Below are 20,098 nucleotides of genomic sequence, written 5' to 3'. Positions count from 1 at the left end.
CTTGAAAGGCTGGGAGCCACAACACAAATTTAGGGAGGATTCAAAATGAGCTCCGGCAAATGCGTCTTACCTCATCGCCATCTTGAATCGCCCTTCTCAGCAAAAACCTGTGAATTAGGTTTAAAGGGAATTGTACCTGTTGGTTTTTTAAAAAAACATTCCTATTTATTATTGTTGTATCTGACTACTTTTACCTCGTACAGGCACCATTGTCCCACTTTGGGGGAGATGGATGTATTTATGACAGCGCCAGTCCATCAGCCTTTTCCTTTCATGATGCTGGCCTGTAAGAAGTCTGTGCATTGATTCCAATTTCATCCAGAGGGCAATTTGGTTCTGAAGAAGCTACTCATAATTATCTAGACAACATTTCCTCAGAGAACGAGGCTTACAGCCCAATTATGCAGCAGCTCACAGATCCAAGCAGTCGCTTCCAGTGCCAGGGCATAGAGGCAATCTACAGCTGCTAGCAATTTTTCAGGGTGAGCAGAGCAAAGGTGTGAATCTCTGCTTGCCCCCCTGCAGCTAAAGCTGTCCCAAAGGACTTGGAAGCTCAGGTAATGTGTTGGACTTGGGACAAATAGACATAATAAAAATGCCTACGATAAACAAAACACGGCATGTGATATATATGCGTTGCCCTTGCCATGCCACTCGTTATAACCCTAGCTGTTGAAAGCCAGCCTTATGAAAAGGTAGAGCTTTGTGGAATACACAGGGTTGGATCCAGTCTAAGGGGAAACTCCTGTGGCAAGACCTTCTGGGAAGAAAAGCTTAGGATACATTGGATTTCTGGCTCAGCTGGTGTAAGCTGTTCATCTCAGTTCAGCCGGCGCTCAGTCAGCTGACCTGAGAGTGGTGTAAGTCCCTCAGATGTGGCATGATGGGGGGTGGAACCAGAGAGGGAGGACTCTGGTTGGCTCCTCAGCCCATTCAGCTTAGTCACATGATCTGGCAACCCAGCATAGAGCACTGTTTTAAAAGCATGTGTAGCCTTTGCCAGGTTTCGGCAAACCAGCCGCCGCTGCCCCGCTACTAAGAGCCAACACACCAATGAGGCACAAAGACCCTGAGGCAATGCCTCCTGGGTGTTATGCCTGCTGTGCTGATGTTGTTTGGAAAGCATTGGTGCTGATTTCAGCTTGGACGGTGCCAATTTCCAGCAACACCTCACTGAAACTGTGCCAGATCTTGTGGAGCACATGAGAGCTCATGCAATTTGGGTGAGATCTTGCTGGAAATTGGTGCAATCTCACCCAAAATTGTTGCCAATGCTAGTGCCACTTCTGTTGGGCAGGTGCCTCAGGTGACACGTCCAGCGTGGTGTAGTGGTTAAGAGCGGTAGTCTCATAATCTGGTGAACCGGGTTCGCGTCTCTGCTCCTCCACATGCAGCTGCTGGGTGACCTTGGGCCAGTCACACTTCTCTGAAGTCCCTCAGCTTCACTCATCTCACAGAGTGTTTGTTGTGAGGGAGGAAGGGAAAGGAGTTTGTTAGCAGCTTTGAGACTCCTTAGGGTAGTGATAAAGCAGGATATCAAATCCAAACTCTTCTCTTCTTCTTCTTCTTCTTCTTCTTCTTCTTCTTCTTCTTCTTCTTCTTCTTCTTCTTCTTCTTCCCGTTTTTCCTCAAGTGGCAAAATAGAACATGCAGCCGCTGTTGCTACTGAATAGGGTTTGGATCTGGTGTAGTTTTACGCCCACCTAACTTACACCAGATTGATATACAGAAGTTTATTGGGCATAGGATTGCTACCTCGGGTCCCACTGACACCAATCAGACATGGCTTTGTCATGCCGAATGAAGTGCTTAAAACCTGCCCTGCAGTTTTGTGAATATTTTCTTCCTCCAGTTTTCAGTCTCATTCCCAGGGCAATTTAGAATTTCTTTATAATTCGGTGGCTACAGGGTTGAACTGACCTTATGATTTCCCCTGCACTCAACATTTCTCCAGCACTCTTGCAACCTTCCTGATATGACAAAGGCCCCCTATGAGAAGTTACTTCATAGTGTCTTACCCTCAGCTTTAAAGTGAGAGTAGCTGGGAAGGCTGGCTACTGAGCACCTGAGACCGATGCAATCACTTACTTCATTTTTTAAGGTAAGTTCTTCCTTTTACCTTACGTTTCCCCCCACATTTATTTCTATAACAGTAATAATACTCTGCTTTAAGAAATAACAACAAACAGGTGAGGCGCACCATCCCTGCCTTTCTGTGCTTACAAGAAAGCCCAGTTGGAGATATCATGAGTTTCCAGGAGGTATGGGCACCCAGGAAGGCTGCAGAGCACTGGAGAGATATTATTTGCAGAATGAAAGGACAGATACTCACAAAGCCCCTCAGGCATCTTGATAGTCAGGGAAGCAAAACCAAAGCCCCACACATCCTACCATGACAATGTTTCTTTAAATTTTCTCTCCCCTTTGATAACTCTCGGAAGCAGTTCATTTTCTCATTAACTGAGAGAAAATGGTAACAAACAAACAAAAAAAAAAATGCCGAAGAAATTTTCAGTGCTGCCTTAGTCACGATTCACTTTTCAAAACTGGATTTTAATAGTATTGATGTTCAGCTTAAACATCCTTTGAGTCTGGCAAGTTTCCAGCGGAAAAGTGTGACAGTGGCAGCTGGTAGCTTCAATAGCTTTTTAAAAAATACACAGATTCATGGTCAGGGAGCCAATTCCTATATTGTAGGAATGTGATTGCTAAAGGGAGCCTCCACACAGCATTCCTCAAGCTGCCACATGATGGAGACAAGCAAAAGGGGAGAGCTGTATCTCCTGTATTTTTTGCTTATGATCACCCAGGGCTGGCCATTGTCAGGTTAAAGAATGCTGGACTAGACAGATCAGCAAGACACTTTATGTTTCTATAGATTACAATGCTTTTTTGTGGGAGTACATAGGAAACTGTGTTGTACCAATTGCAATATGGGTCCATCAGTATTGTCAGCACGGACTGGGACTGGCATTCCAAGGTTTTAGACAGGAGTTTTGCCCAGTCCAACCTAGAAATGCTCTGGACTGATCTCTGCAAAGCATGCTCTCTACCACTGAGCTATGGCCAATCTCCAGGTAGGGGAATCAATAAGGCACCAGTAATGTCAAAAAAGCGGGACGCGGGTGGCACTGTGGGTTAAACCACAGAGCCTAGGGCTTGCCGATCAGAAGGTTGGCGGTTCGAATCCCTGCAACAGGGTGAGCTCCTGCTGCTCGGTCCCTGCTCCTGCCAACCTAGCAGTTCAAAAGCACGTCAAAGTGCAAGTAGATAAATAGGTACCGCTCCGGTGGGAAGGTAAACAGCGTTTCCGTGCGCTGCTCTGGTTCGCCAGAAGCGGCTTAGTCATGCTGGCCACATGAACCGGAAGCTGTATGCTGGCTCCCTTGGCCAATAAAGTGAGATGAGCGCCGCAACCCCAGAGTCGGCCACGACTGGACCTAACGGTCAGGGGTCCCTTTACCTTTACTAATGCCAAAAAGCACACTCATCCAGTTGAGAGAACCAGTTATTGTATTACCAACCACCTCTGGTGTTTAGACCTGAAGGGGTGGGAGCTCTTTGTAGTTCTGCCACCCTCAGAAGAGTGGAAAATGAGAGCCCACGGGGCAGCTCCTAAATAATGAACCATGGAAAACAGCAACCAGAAAAGGAGGCCTCTGTTGGTCCAGAGCAAAGGACTATCTAGCACGGACTCTCCAAGTGTCCCTAGTTTCCAGGGACAGTACCGGATTTATGCAATCCCCGAGCCAAGGAGATGAGTAACTATACAACCATTAGAAGACATCTGAAGGCAGTGGTACCTCCAGTTGCGAATGGGATCCATTCTGGAGGCCCGGCCAGATCTCAAGGTTTCCGCAACCCAAGGATCACTGTTCTGCACATGCCCTTGGCGGTAGACTGCTTCTGTGCATGTGTGCGAAGGCGAAACCTGGTCTGATACCTCTGAGTTTGCCACTTTCATAACATGAAGTTTACTTAAGCAGAGGTTTACGTAATCCGAGGTGCTACTGTATAGGGAAGTTTTTTAATGTTTAATGTTTCATTATGTTTTTATATATGATGGAAGCCATCTAGAGTGGCTGGGACAACCCGGTCAGATGGATGAGAAATAATAATAATAATAATAATAATAATAATAATAATAATAAAGGTAAAGGGGACCCCTGACCATTAGGTCCAGTCATGGCAGACTCTAGGGTGCGGCACTCATCTTGCTTTACTGGCCAAGGGAGCCGGCGTACAGCTTCCGGATCATGTGGCCAGCATGACTGAGCCGCTTCTGGTGAACCATAGCAGTGCACGGAAACGCCGTTTACCTTCCTGCTGGAGCGGTACCAATTTATCTACTTGCACTTTGATGTGCTTTTGAACTGCTAGGTTGGCAGGGGCAGGGACCGAGCAATGGGAGCTCACCCCGTCGCGGGGATTTGAACCGCCGACCTTCTGATTGGCAAGTCCTAGGCTCTGTGGTTTAACCCACAGCGCCACCCGTGTCCCTAATAATAATAAATAGGATGTCCCTATTTTTATCAGAGAAATGTTGGAGGGTATGCTAGTCTGGCATTATGTTTCCCACCATAATTTTATCCTCATATCCTCGTACTCTGCCTTGCTACATCTTCACAAAAGTGCAGATTATAAATTTGCTAATAAATAAATAAATAAATATAAAATAAAGACGCAAAATCCACTTAAAAAAACAACAACACCCAAACAAATCTCCACCCAGCTGCATCTTTCAATGGGGAAAAGTACAAAGTTAGAGGACGCTAAATGACCAGCCTGCATTAGCCTCAGAAGCAATGCTGGCAGTTCTTTGCTGAAAACCCAGGGCCACATCACCGATAGCTCTGACTGCCATTCAAGGATGCCTTTGAAAGCGGACAATTGCTAGCAATATACCCCTCAGTACAAACACAGCAGACCTGCAGTTGTTCCAAGTAGGTCACAGGGGACTTATCTCTCCTGTCACTTTTGTTAACAAAACATGGCAGCAAACAATTGCAAAAGAAACAGGCCTCCAACTGCCCCAGAAAAAATTATATATTGCAAAAATAAAATAAAAATGCCGCCGATCAGAAAACCCTCTGAAGTCTTGAAAACCTGCTCTGTGGATTCTATACGTTACTTAGCATAATGGGTAATCCAGCTCTGTCTGAATAACTTCCTCTCCTTTTGTTACTGCTGTATGATAACTATTAAAAAATGGACAGAGCTTTCACCGCATCATCCTTTTAGGCGGCCACAGGGTTAGGGAAGCAAAAGCAAAACCCATCACAGTTTGTATTTTTATATTAATACCTCAAATCCCTGAGGTCTTCCCAGGCTTTCTTTGCTGTGTCTCCATGCAACGAGAATCTCTGAAACAGACAATCCTGTAGCCTGGACATCAGTTGGAGCAGCGCTGGGTTCTGTAGGTAAGGGGGGGGGGGGAATGAAATAGTGAACTTCAGCTGGAACAAAATAGCAGAGCCAAATTTGTCATATACTTTCCCTTTAGCCTCTCTTATTGCTGGGGATAACACTACACAGTTGTCCTGAGCATCAGCAAAAGCGACACAATGAAAACTGTTATTTCTATTGCTTTCCTTTATGTCACATCCGTTCATATCCCTATTACCGACAGGCCCAGAGAGATGGGCTATTGAGAACTCCGATGCCTACGCCACAGCCCACATGCATCTGAATGTTTTGTGACAAACTAGCACAATCCTAAGCATTTATGATCGACGTGGTGCATGGGAAGAGGGGGTTGATTATTACTTTGGTTGCTTCTGTTATTAAAGCATTTATAGCCAACTTTTCAAAACATGCACTGAAGGAGGCCTACAGTAAAACAGTGGCGATGCAGTCACAATATGACACCTGGATAACACATCAAACCTAAGTTCCTATGTTTTCATAGCATGAAACAAGAAATGTTATGGAGTCAGAGAAATATTATGCTTCGATGTTTTCCACCCAATATGATGGTCTGTGCAGTAAGTGTGCCTTGTTTTCTGTTTTATGCAATTCAAAGATTTGTGCATTGAAAGCCATTTCCTGGATTTTATATCATTGAAGCAATTACCTTGTTGTCAGGGAAGATTGCGGCAGGACAAATAATTTGCAAGCTCCCCAAAATGGTGGGCGGCAGTTTTCTATAAATGTGGAAATTATTTCCCTTTCACAGAACTGTGTTGCTCCAAATGGAAAGTGAGGAGACCAAAATATAAATAGCTTTTCCCCTTATGGGAACAGAAATCAAGTCTTTTTGCTTAATACGAGAAACAAATGCTTGCTTTTTTTGTTGCATTGCACGCCGTTATTCACTGGGCTTTCACCAATGCTAGACACTAAAATGCAAATTTGCAGGAAAAGGTTGGGAATGCACAATCTATGAATAAGCTCTGGTATAATTTTCTGAAAGTTTATGGAGATGGAATGGTAGCTTTTATTGATTTGGACTGGAAAAAGAGACCATCAAATCTGCTGTGAGATGAAATAGCCCATAACTCAGTACATTGCTGAATGTTGTTTGACTAACACTAAGAATAAGATGGAGAGGTCCATTAGGTTTGCCTATAATTGTTGCCAGTGTTATGATCATAACCTTTTATTAATATTCCAGCATCAACTTCCAACTATAAATGCCTTTGTAGAACTGTGCAGATGAAAGGTCCAATATCTATAAAAGTTCTTTTCATAATATTTAAGATATTATGCGCAGGGTCTCAGCTACACTGTTTTCTCATTTGCAAAGGCTATCATGTGGACTTCCATGTTTAGTTTACCATAGATGGCAGTTTTATCTAAAACTAATGGGAGAGCTTCATTCATTAAGTGAAAATGAGCCTTGGAAAAGTAATCAGTGGGTATCTCTTTACATTAAAAATTGTGTCTTTTTTATACTAGTTTGCCATGGGAAGCCCATGTTGTGAATACTCCTAAGTATCCACAGGAACATAAAATGAGCCTGCTGGAACAAGCATTATTATTATCAGCTTGCAGTGATAAGGAGGGAAGCTTTGCCACTGGTACCTCTGATGTTATAGAAGTCACTTCCTGCTGAAATATGAGAGGATCCATCTGCATTGGCATTCCGCTGGCTTTTGAAGACACGCCTGTTTACACAGACTTTCTCTTGATCTCTCGAGTGGAGTCTTCTGTTTAATTACTGTTCTGGTCTAATGGGATGGTATTATTACATATTTTAATCTTTCAATGGGATTTTTTTTAATTGTGTATTTTAATTACGGACGCTTATAATCTGTTTGTGATCTATTTTATACTTGTAAACTGCTTAGAAGCCTATTTGGGCATTCAGCAGCGTATTAATTAATTACAGACTTCTGATTTAAAAAAAAATGGGAGTGGAAGATTGGGTTCACCAACTCACCTCCCTCTGCAGAGCAAATGACTACAATAGGACTGAATGGCCCATCTCCTTTGTTGTTGTAAGCGCCAACTTTCACTTCGAATGGAGTCAGGGGAGGCACACTCTCGTCTCTGTAGATGAACTTGGAAGCGTCGGAAGAGGTTACCATTTTTTCCTTCCAGCCTCTCGTCCCGTTGGGCCGGAAGGCTACTATGTACCCAAAACTTTCTCCATTCTGGAACTCTTCAGAAACTGGCTAAAGAAAGATGAGTTCGGTTATTCCTCTGGTTTGTGGGTCTGCCACACTAAAGGCCCAGTCCCTCGTGAAGGCCAACCAAACCTCAGGGAGGGAGGAGAAAGAATCAGCATGTTTAGTGAAACAGGATGGTTTAGTGAAGAGAGCTAGGCCCACACTCCTGCCTAGGAATGGGCGAATCTGTCAATTTCGGGTCTCATTTCTCCAATCTTAAATTCAGTTCTCCACATTTTGGAGCAATTTGCATTTACTTATTTTTTTAAAAAAGGATCCTCATGAAAATTCACCCGCATTTTCGCCTGAATTTCTTCCAAAAAGCACATTTTTGCATGCAGTTTTGACGAATTCATACATTTTTTGCAAGCATTCCCCTCCCCATAGAGCGTACTTTTTCCATTTTATTTTTACTAATACCTTCACCTTGGATTTTTTTTGTACTTCTCCTAATACATGCATTTTTGCCAAAACTGGTTGGTGAGTTGCATTGCAATGTTCAGATAAAGGTGAATTCTGAAGGACAGCTGTGTTTGGGTTCAGTCATTGTTTCAGAAAGTGGTGAATTTGATCTATTCAACATTCAATGCAAACTGAACCAGATTTCTTCCTCGTCCTAGTTCTGCTTTTGTGGACTCTCCTTCCTTGGAGGTTTTTAAGCAGAGATCGGGTGGTCATCTGTCCTGGATGCTTTAGCTGAAATTCCTGCATTGCAGTGGGCTGGACTAGATGGCCCTAGGGCAGTGGTTCTCAACCTGTGGGTCTCCAGATGTTGTTGGACTACAACTCCCATCATCCCTGAGCTCTGGCCTTGCTAGCTAGGGGTGATGGGAGTTGTAGTTCAACAACAACTGGGGATCCACAAGTTGAGAAAGGCTGCTCTAGGGGGTCCCCCTCAGCTCTGTGATTACAGACACTGCAGAAGCAGTGGGGTGAGGGAAACTTGGTGGTCTGGACTTGTTGCTTTAATATCGGATATGGATGCTGAGTTTGCTCCTTGGTTATCCCAAGTTGTGGTTTAAGTCCCGAATAATAAACCAGAATTAATTTGGGGGGTTCTGCTGGACTCTCCACAGGATCTCCAAATGACTGCCACTTCCTCTTCATGTTAAATTGGGCGCCGCGGGGAGATTTTAACCGACATTTAAGACCTGATCTTCCGAGTGCCTCTCTTGACAGGCTTTGCTTGTGGGGAAACCTCTGCACAGATCTCTGTACCCTGCTCTCAAAGAAGTCAACATGAAATGAGGCCTTTAATCAAAAGAGCTCCTTACCTCCCATGCTATTACTAATTCATGCCTTCTTCCACTTCTGCCACTTACATTAGCAGGAGCTGTCTTTGGAACTGTGAACAAAAGAGAGAGGGGGGAGAAGGGGGAAAATTGAGAACAAGCTAGTTTGTGAAGTCACCCCCCCCCCCTTGTCAAGAAGATGATGCATCCTGGGCAAAACAGTTAAAGAAAAAAATCAAATAAAGGAAGATGCTGCTATCTCTGGTTGGATTCTATTTCGAGTAGAAACCCAATTATCCTGATGCACTGTGCCAGGAAGATTTTGGGCATCACCTGGAAGGACAGAGTCTCAAGCCTACATTCCCAGCATGTTTGCATTCCTTTCTCAGTGACGTCTATGCTGGCTTGGTCATGCCCACAGAATGGGAAATCAGTATAAAGTAAGCAGCACATAAGCGGCACAAAAAACACTAAAAAAAACCATTCTACGTTCTAAATCTTATATTAATAATCCAAAAATTGAGAGAGCTATGTACAAGATCTACTATAGAAGCCACAAACAGAAAACTCGTTTAAATTGTGTACAAAAGGAAGATACAGTCTTTAAATGTTCCTTTAACCAGGCTCCTGTAGATATCAACAAAGGCAAGTTGGATCAAACTGAGTGTTGGTGTTGTTACGCGCAAGGGTTAAATATCAACGAGGGTAAGGATAATAATACTAGTAGTGCAAAACAAATGAACAATTAAGCAGAAAAAACGCATAGAAGAATAAAAATACGATTCAGTAATATCTATGTGAATTTTTTGCTTTAAGTCTCTGCTTCCCACCCCAAATTTCCTGCCATTTGGACAACATAAGAGTTATTCATTGAGTACAACTCCCATCATCCCTCAGCCTTGGCAGTACCAGCTAAAGCTGATAAGAACATAAGAAGAGCCTTATAGATCAGGCCAATGGACTATGTAGTTCAGCATTGTAGCCCTACAGTGGCCAACCAGATGTCTGCGGGAAGCCCCAAAGTAGGGCCTCCCAGCGACTGACATTCAGGGGCAGACTGCCTCTGACAGCTTAGGTAGTGCATGGTGAGAGTCCAGTAATATGTGGAGGGCCATAGGTTCCTTATCCCTGGTTTATAGAATAAAGGAACCAAGTCTTGGTTCAATTATTAGCTATCTCCTCCTGCATGAACCGATCCAACAATTACAACAGTCTTCAGAACGACCTCAGAACGACCCTATCTTCTGAGTTGAGGGACCTTCTCAGTGAAGGCACCTTCCCTCTGGAGTGTCCATTCTCTTCCAATTCACAACCAGCTTCTACTTTCAATGTCCTTTAGAAAAGAGCTGAAAATGCCACTCTCCACAACTTTGAAGGAGGTTTGCTATTGCAGCCTGCTCTGAATTTGCTGGTTCTGTCCTGTTTTAACTTACAGTACTGATTTATTTTATTTGCTAGTTTTATAATAATATTTTTTTTAAATTATTTATACCCCTCCCTTCCCGGTTCAGAAAACCGGGTTCAGGGCAGCTAACAACAAATTTAAAACACTTAATTGATGCAACAAAAAGCCAGTATAAAATACAGTATAAAACGTGAATAACAATAAATTCAGAATTCAAGAATCAATTTAGGGGAAAAAACCATCCAATAAACATTAGATGATCACCAGGGCTAGCTGGCTAAATTAGTCCTATTTGGGCCTGGGAGGAGATCAGGGGAGAATTAGCTGTGGGATCCCAGAGCGGGTAATCTTCATAAAAAGGGGAGGGGGAGGGAAGGAAGGGGAATAAAAGATCAGGCTAAGTTCAAGCTGAAAGCCAGGTGGAATAGCTCTGTCTTACAGACCCTGCGGAAGGAAGTTAAATCCTGCAGGGCTCTGGTCTCATGGGACAGAGCATTCCACCAGGCCAGAGCCATCACTGAGAAGGCCCTGGGGGAGGATAATCTGACTTTCTTAGGGCCCAGGACCTATAAACTATGATTATTCATGGACCTTAAGGTCCTCTGCGGGGCATACCAGGAGAGTCTTTCATTGTTATTCTTAGATAACTTGAGAACCCAAGCAATTGTGGGTCAGAATTCATATCTTATTTTTTTAAGTAAATAAACAAAATGTTATGGGCTTATTGGGGTCAGCTTCAGCGACATCAGTTGCCCACCCCTAATTTATATAATGGCACAAAGCGATGACATCCTAAGGCATAGCTGTGCCATGTTCTGTCTTTTGCTGTTGTCATTATCATGCCATTCCTTTACTAGTCCTTTGGTAGATAATGGAGCTGCGGTAACGCAATCTATTAAATCAGTTCTCGAAAGAATAGCCTCTCTCCTCAATGCCTGCAAGGCTTGTGCTTTATTTATTCATCTGTCATTGGGCTGATTTAGAGCACCGACGCCCTTTGAAGCATCTGAGCTGATGGCCTTGTTTGTTACTCGGCCGGAGATGAGCACCTTTCCAGAGGATCGTTGGTAATAGCCTGGTAGGCTGAAGCCCTCCTTAAATGAGTAAATGTTAAAAGAATAAACCTGTCCAAAGAATGAATCTCTGTCTGCCCTGAACTGTAAAATACAGAGACGTACAGGGAAACTCTCTGAAATGAATAAGCATTTAAAAAATAAATATGTCAAAGCAATATCCTCCCCCTCATTGCACCAAAGCAAAAAAGCAAAAAAACCCAACAACTTGCAGTCAGAGAATGAATACTCTTAAATGAGTAAATGTTCAACAAAGAAAACTATTAAAATGAGCCATTTCCCCCTGCTTGTCACTAGAACTGGGGTTGTTTATGGGCAGTTTCCTCTGGAAATTCACTTAATATTATGGAATATGTTTTTCTACCAAGATCTATTTGCCCATAAGCTATGTTTATTGCCACACAATCAGTACCTAGTTCCTAATCAAGATATTAATTATCAACAGCAATACACTGGCTAGTTTGGGTTTGATTGGCGGTTAGGCATTGGGTAAGCCTTTGTTTATTGGAGGGGAGGTTGTAGCCTCTGCTTGCCCCCCCTTGATAAGGGTATCCTGTTAAATGGATCTGGGTGTGTGTGGATCCTGTCCAAAGTCCAGATGTGGGCTAGGGCCATGCCATGACCCCAAAGGGAACCCCTCGGGGTGCCCCTATTTTACATAAGTCATAGGGCTCCTCCTTCTGGTAGTTTATCCTTAGCTGGACCCCCTGCAGACAGGCAGGAGTCAAGATATACCTGGGCTTCACCCAATGCCTAAGTCAAACCTCTCACATCTGTAACCAATAAAGTTGTGGCCTGTTTTAGCCCATTAACCTAAATACTCATGTCTGTGTGTTTATTATGCGCTCTATGTGGGGCTACCTTTGAAGGTGACCTGGAAACTACAACTAATCCAGAATGCGGCAGCTAGACTGGTGACTGGGAACAGCCGCCAAGACCATATAAAACCGGTCTTGAAAGACCTACGCTGGCTCCCAGTACGTTTCCGAGCACAATTCAAAGTGTTGGTGCTGACCTTTAAAGCCCTAAACGGCCTCGGTCCAGTATACCTGAAGGAGCATCTCCACCTCCATCGTTCTGCCCGGACACTGAGGTCCACCACCGAGGGCCTTCTGGTGGTTCCCTCGCTGCAAGAAGCCAAGTTACAGGGAACCAGGCAGAGGGCCTTCTCGGTAGTGGCACCTGCCCTGTGGAGCGCCCTCCCACCAGATGTCAAAGAGAAAAACAACTACTAAACTTTTAGAAGACATCTGAAGGCAGCCCTGTTTAGGGAAGCTTTTAATGTTTAACAGGTTATTGTATTTTAGTGTTTTGTTGGAAGCCGCCCAGAGTGGCTGGGGAAACCCAGCCAGATGGGCGGGGTATGAATAATAAATTATTATTATATTATTATTATTAATCCACAGGGAAATACAGAACATGAAGACCCTAACCAGGGAGTTTTGTGAAAGGGGAGGTGAAAAAATTTGCTCTAGGAAACCTATGGCTACCCATATGTTGTTGGACTACAACCCCCAACATCTCTGACTATTGACCATGCCTGCTTGGGAGTTGGGAAGAGAACAGAAGAGTCTTGAACAGGCTGAATGTCCATCAAATCCAACATTTTGTTCTCACAGTGGCCAACCAGATGCCCATGGGAAGCCCCATAAACAGGACCTGAGTGCAACACAAACTCTCCTTACTTGTGATTACCAGCAATTCCTAGAGTGGATACCACAACTATATAATAATAAACTAAATCAGGGATGGGCAACCATTTTCCTGTTGAGGGTAGAAATCCCTCAGAGTAATCTGTCAAGGGCTGCATGATGACTATGGGCAGCACGAAACACAGTGATGGGCAAGACCAATGCCCAAAGCAATCAGGGCCGCCATCTCCATCTCCCTCTCCCCCCCCCCTCTCTCTCTCTCCCCCCCCCCTTTCTCTCTTTCTTCCTCTGCACCCATTAGCTTGCCTGAGGAGAAAGAGATCACTCTTGTGAGCTGATTGATTGCACAAGGCTTTTGAAATTAGGGTGAGGGCAATTTAAAATTAGGCGGATTGTCACACATTGCCCATTCCTGAAATGAACAGATGACAATTGGCTTCATTGAAACAAAACTCCAAAAGATACTGCCTGAGGCAGGCTGCTTGATTCTGTCTAATGCTGGGGCTGCCTCTGGCTGCTTCAAGGTGAAGATCAACTTGCTGCTGCCTGTTCTTCCTGTATATTGGTAAATACTCAGATATTACTGAAGAACTTCAAGTCCCAGTATTCCCTATACACTTGAAAAATGACACTGTACAGCTGTTTTGTAGCTTCATGCTGCCTTGGGAATGAGAAACATGAAACTACTGTTTGGAGCTTCAAAAATGAGCTCCCAAGTTCCTCCTTCCACTTCTGTGCTATGATTGCTTCCCTGACTTTCTGGTTCATGCAAACCACAGTTTGCTGTTACTTCCAAATCAGCAAACCATGGTTTGCACTTGTCTGTTAATCAGCATCCGGATGTGTGCCTCAAATATATTCGGATCTCAATATTTGTCACAAGGACCACTTCCAGCTATTCATATACAGTGGTACCTCGGGTTAAGTACTTAATTCGTTCCGGAGGTCCGTTCTTAACCTGAAACTGTTCTTAAACTGAAGCACCACTTTAGCTAATGGGGCCTCCTGCTGCCGCCACGCCACCGGAGCACGATTTCTGTTCTCATCCTGAAGCAAAGTTCTTAACCCGAGGTACTATTTCTGGGTTAGTGGAGTCTGTAACCTGAAGTGTATGCAACCTGAAGCATATGTAACTCGAAGTACCACTGTATTTTTTCCCTATTAAAGAAGGCTTTAAATACTCACACATTTCAAGCCACCTTTTCTTAAAAGGATAGTTTCATGCTGATGATGCTAGTGCTGAAGCAGTTATAAGCTATTTGTGTTGATTCTACCATTTTCCCGCTGGGCTTGAATTAATTCCACCATTGTAATATGGTAAAAAGGTAAAGGTACCCCTGCCCGTACGGGCCAGTCTTGACAGACTCTGGGGTTGTGCGCCCATCTCACTCAAGAGGCCGGGGGCCAGCGCTGTCCGGAGACACTTCCGGGTCACGTGGCCAGCGTGACATCGCTGCTCTGGCGAGCCAGAGCCGCACACGGAAACGCCGTTTACCTTCCCGCTGGTAAGCGGTCCCTATTTATCTACTTGCACCCGGAGGTGCTTTCGAACTGCTAGGTTGGCAGGCGCTGGGACCGAGCAGCGGGAGCGCACCCCGCCGCAGGGATTCGAACCGCCGACCTTTCGATCGGCAAGTCCTAGGTGCTGAGGCTTTAACCCACAGCGCCACCTGCGTCCCTTGTAATATGGTAAGGTAAAGGTAAAGGTACCCCTGCCCATACGGGCCAGTCTTGACAGACTCTGGGGTTGTGCGCCCATCTCACTTAAGAGGCCAGGGGCCAGCGCTGTCCGGAGACACTTCCGGGTCATGTGGCCAGCGTGACATCGCTGCTCTGGCGAGCCAGAGCCGCACACGGAAACGCCGTTTACCTTCCCGCTGGTAAGCGGTCCCTATTTATCTACTTGCACCCGGAGGCGCTTTCGAACTGCTAGGTTGGCAGGCGCTGGGACCGAGCAGCGGGAGCGCACCCCGCCGCAGGGATTCGAACCACCGACCTTTCGATCGGCAAGCCCTAGGCGCTGAGGTTTTAACCCACAGCGCCACCTGCGTCCCTTGTAATATGGTAGGTTATGCCAAAATTGAGCATTGATTATATGCCCAATTTGGGACAGTCAGACCACATATCCTTACTTATGATACCATCATATAGACCTCTCGCACGCAGAATTAGACCATCAACTAGAGAGATACGAGTGTGGCCAGCAGGTGCACCCGAGCAACTTCAAGATTGCTTTCGGAACACTGAATGGTCACTTTTTGTGGAGAATAATATGGACACATACGCTTCAATAGTACTGTTCTATGTCAAAAGCTGCATTGATGTCGTTACTACCACCAAACAAATACGGGTGTTTCCTAACAACAAGCCCTGGCTAAACAGGGATGTGTATCTTCTGCTAAAGGCAAGGAATGCTGCTTTTCACTCTGGCGATGTGCAACAGTATAGAGAAGCTAGAGCCAAACTGAAAAAGGGCATTAGGGATGCCAAAGCCATGTACTGCCGGAGGATCGAAAAGCATTTTGAGAGCTCCGACCCTCGTCGTGTATGGCAAGGCCTGCGACAAATTACAGGGCAAAATATTAAAAACGAACTGGCTAACAGCAGTGCGCACCTGGCTGATCAGCTGAATCAATTCTTCAGTCGTTTTGAGGTGGGAACTGGAACCACCGTCACTACAGCATTGGCTACCAGCACACCATCAGGAACTATTACTGATAAACAACCACTTTTATTACAGACCTCCGACGTACAACGTGCTTTTCGGAGCATTAATACTAGGAAGGCAGCTGGACCGGATGGAATTATGGGATGAGTTATTAGGGACTGTGCTGCAGAATTAGCTGGTGTATTTACGGACATTTTTAATCTATCCCTGTTGCAGGGTTCTGTCCCTACCTGCCTGAAGACATCGATTATAGTGCCAGTCCCTAAACAGTCAGTGGTGGTATCTCTCAATGACTACAGACCAATAGCCCTAACATCTGTCGTTATGAAATGCTTTGAGAGATTGGTGCTAGATTATATTAAGGCTGGTCTTCCATCCACTCTAGACCCGTTCCAGTTTGCATACAGAAGGAATAGATCTACTGATGATGCCATTTCCATCGCTGTCCATACTGTACTGAGTCATCTAGAACGACAGGGAACCTACGCAAGGCTGTTGTTTGTGGACTACAGTTCTGCCTTTAATACAATTCTACCAGACAGGTTATTCCTTAAAATGACCAATTTGGGTATACATCAGAAGATCTGCTTGTGGGTAAGGAATTTCCTGACCGATAGGCCGCAGACAGTGAGAATGGGACCTTACCACTCTTCTACTCTAGTATTAAGCACAGGAGCCCCTCAGGGGTGTGTGTTAAGCCCCTTCCTCTATTCCCTGTACACATTTGACTGCACCCCACTGTATAAGTCCAACACAATCATCAAATTTGCGGATGATACAACAGTGGTGGGGCTCATTAGTGAGAATGATGAGGCTGCTTATAGGAAAGAAGTACAGGGGTTAATTCAATGGTGTAAAGAAAATAATCTTATGCTTAACACCAAAAAAACCAAAGAACTCATAATTGATTTTAGGCGAAAGAAAAGTGTATTTTTACCATTGCACATAAATGGCGAGGAGGTGGAGAGGGTTGGTAGTTTTAAATACCTGGGCACTTACATCTCTGAGGACCTCTCATGGACTGCAAATATTAATATGGTTGTGAGGAAGGTGCAGGGGAGGTTGTATTTCCTGAGAATGCTCAGAGGATTGAATCTATCTCAGCACCTACTTCTGTCCTATTATCATAGTACCATTGAGAGTGTCTTAACCTATAGTATACTATTGTGGTATGGGAGCAGCTCTGGAATGGATAAAAAAGCCTTACAGAGAATAATTAAAATTGCCCAGAATGTTATTGGGCTCCAACTACCAACCCTGGATGAGATCTTCACGTCTCGCAGCTTGAAGAAGGCACACAATATCCTGAGGGATCCCACCCATCCTGCTCACAACCTCTTTGAACTGTTGCCTTCGGGCAGAAGATATAGGACAATGAAAACACGAACCACACGCCTTCTGAATAGTTTCTATCCAAGAGCTCTGATTGCACTAAACAATGATCTCAGGGCCAGTTGTAAGAAATAGCAAGCAGTGAGTAGTAAGGAATGAGATAGGTTTTAGGTTATGCTATGCTTCTAATAGGTTGTGTTATATTCTGGATTATGTATGTTTTAATAGATTATGTCTGAATAGGATGAGAGTGTTGGAGATACGTGCAGATGTGTGTGTGAATCCGGTCTTGGGTGTTTGATTTTCGTTGTTGTGTATACTGTGTATATACGGACAATGACAATAAATTTATCTATCTATCTATCTATCTATCTATCTATCTATCTATCTATCTATCTTCAGTATGTTGGTAGCCGCCTTTTACAATGTACAGTACAGTTGTACCTCGGGTTACATACGCTTCAGGTTACATACGCTTCAGGTTACATACGCTTCAGGTTACAGACTCCGCTAACCCAGAAATAGTGCTTCAGGTTAAGAACTTTGCTTCAGGATGAGAACAGAAATTGTGCTCCGGCAGCGAGGCAGCAGCAGGAGGCCCCATTAGCTAAAGTGGTGCTTCAGGTTAAGTACGGACCTCCGGAACGAATTAAGTACTTAACCCAAGGTACCACTGTATATCTACATACAGAAGCATGCATATTAATATCAAAAGCGATTTCTCAGGCAGGCATTAGCGTGTACCTCTGTGTACCTCTCTTGTTTTGCTCAAGGTCACACATTATTAGGCCTTCCTTATGTATCAGAATTTGAAAAATCACTCTCCTTTTTCTTGGCTGCATACAGATTTAAGAACTGGACAGCACCAACCTGATTATGTGTTCTAGACCACGCTTTGCTAGTGGCATACTGTGTGACCTTGGTCAAGTCACTTTTGCCCCCGTTTCCCATGCTATCCTGCCGTCTGTCTTGGTAATTTATTGCCTTAAAGTTATTATTGTCTCTTAACTGTCAATATGGCTCTTATCATAATTAAGATCAGACAGGACCCTGGAGCAAAGGGCGCAGGATACAGCGGGTGAGATTAATCTAGAGAGAAAGGAGGACAAATGTGGAATATCTTTGCTAAGAAAAGATACATTGTGGTCGGAGGCACTCGGGGAAGAGGAACAGAAGCTGAAGGGGCTCCGCCAACATATAGGCAAGTGAAGGAATGGACAAATTATCTAGCACTCTGCAAGTGTTGACTGGACAGCAAGGGCAAAAGCCAGTGATGTTGGAAGCCTGTTGAAGCATTCAACTACCTACATCCTTCGACACCTTGCAGGAGCAACAGAAAACCAAGGTATTCAAATGCAAAAGCCAACTATGGACAGACCCCGTCCCCAAGTTGGAGGCACACTGGAATCTCTCTCTCTCTCTCTCTCTCTCTCTCTCTCTCTCACACACACACACACACACAAGTCAACACACTTAGGTCCATCCATCCCTAACTGGATGGGGCTATCAGTTTGGGTTGTGTAAGTTTCTTGTTTTTAAAGTCTTAAATTCAGTTCCCCACAGTTCAGGTTATTCGTTTGAATCCTCACAAACATTCATTGGTGTTTTGGTTCAAATTTATCTTAACGAGTACATCTTTGTGTGCCATTTTGAGTAACGTGCATTTTCTTTGCCAGCAGTTTTCCTGAAAAGAATGCAGGTTGGTAAATTATTTCTAGGAACCACTCCATTCCCGTGACTGTCATTTGCTTTAAACTGTTCTTAATATTGACTTTTAACTGGTTGTAATCCACTCTGGGATCTGATGGTGAAGGGCACATAATAAAGAAATAATAGAAATAGAAATAGAAATAGAAATAACAGAAATAACAGAAATAACAGAAATAATAATAATAATAATAATAATAATAATAATAATACACATGGGGTTCTATCCAAAGGAGCACTAAGTGTCTTCTTCCATCAGCACAATTCCTTGCACAATGGCATGTTCTTCCTCTCATCCGCCCCGCACCCTCCCAAATTAGAAGCTTTCTTGTTAAAATTCAAACAAAATCATTTTTTTCCTCCACCTGGCATCACAAGTCTGAAAACATTCACAGAGGCATGTGTCCTAAGGGGGAATAGCTAGCAGTAGCCAGGTGCCTGAAAAGTGGAAGTTTATTTATGTGTGCGCACCTGTGTGCATGATGCGTTGTGGTTAAAGCCCCTTTTCTTCATGGTGCTTGATCTCAGTTAAGAAAACAGGAATGTCAACAGCTTGACAAAGCTTTCCTGATGAATGGACTAAAGCGTCCTGGCAATTCAGCAGACTCTTGAATTTCTTTGTTGTCATCATTTCCTTTTCCTTTATATCTTATTTATTTATTTATATATTTCCTTTTCGCTTTGCGGTACACATCAGAGAAGCCGACAAATGTTAAACGAAAACCCTTTCATGGTATGAAAGGGCACCGCTGAAGTTCACACCCTCCTAGGCAGATGTTTCCCATCTCATCTCTTCTGGAATTAGATGTGAAAATGTGTCACTTCTTTCCAAAGGACTTGGTCCAACATATCTGAACAAGTGCAAAACAGCAGGGAGTGGGGTGTGTGTCTGTGAAGATTACAGAATCTAGTTCATATATCACACATTGCATCATAGGGAGCTTGAAATGCGATTCCTATGCGTTGCCAGTATCTGAACACATTTCCCCCTTTCCCTCCCTTTTAATGCAATGCAAACACTGCTTTCCTGAAGTACATTTAATTTCAATTTTAAATGACAAGTTTGCATCATAGGGGCTTTTGCCTCATCTTCCACTAAGGCCATGCTACCAAGTATTACTTTTTAGGCCAGCGGCAGCCAATATGGTGCCCTTCAGATATTACTGACCACAATTCTCATCAACCTCAGTCAACATGGCCAATGGATGCTGGGAGCTGTAGGACAATAGCAACTGCAGGGCACTATGTTGGCTTGTTGTTGGCCTCCATCTGTCTCAAGAGACAATGGAGTGTGCTTCTGGGGGTGAAGTCAAACCACTGCATTAGCAGCACCAAACTGACCTCCCCAGGACACAAGACTGGGTAGTGTGTATAGAGGTCCTTGGCTGCCCAGACCACAAGACCCAATGTGGTCCAAAG

At 44.2% G+C, this 20,098-nt stretch overlaps 1 protein-coding gene across 4 annotated transcripts in view; it reads right to left on the bottom strand.

Moving 5' to 3' along the window:
- Positions 1 to 20,098, bottom strand: part of CNTN5 (contactin 5) — a 685,915-nt gene that overhangs the window by 15,887 nt on the left and 649,930 nt on the right. For all 4 annotated transcript variants that reach the window (XM_079973413.1, XM_079973412.1, XM_079973415.1 and 1 more), the window contains 3 exons: positions 8,885 to 8,955; positions 7,382 to 7,616; positions 5,305 to 5,414 (listed from right to left, as the gene is read on the bottom strand). In XM_079973413.1, coding sequence (XP_079829539.1) covers positions 5,305 to 5,414; positions 7,382 to 7,616; positions 8,885 to 8,955 — 416 coding nt within the window. The remainder of the gene's footprint in view (positions 1 to 5,304; positions 5,415 to 7,381; positions 7,617 to 8,884; positions 8,956 to 20,098) is intronic.

Source organism: Podarcis cretensis (genome assembly GCF_951804945.1).
Source record: "Podarcis cretensis genome assembly, chromosome: 4".
NCBI classification, from domain to species: Eukaryota; Metazoa; Chordata; class Lepidosauria; order Squamata; family Lacertidae; genus Podarcis; species Podarcis cretensis.
The sequence above is the reverse complement of the archived record's forward strand: the minus strand, read 5'-3'. Positions and strand labels throughout refer to the sequence as shown.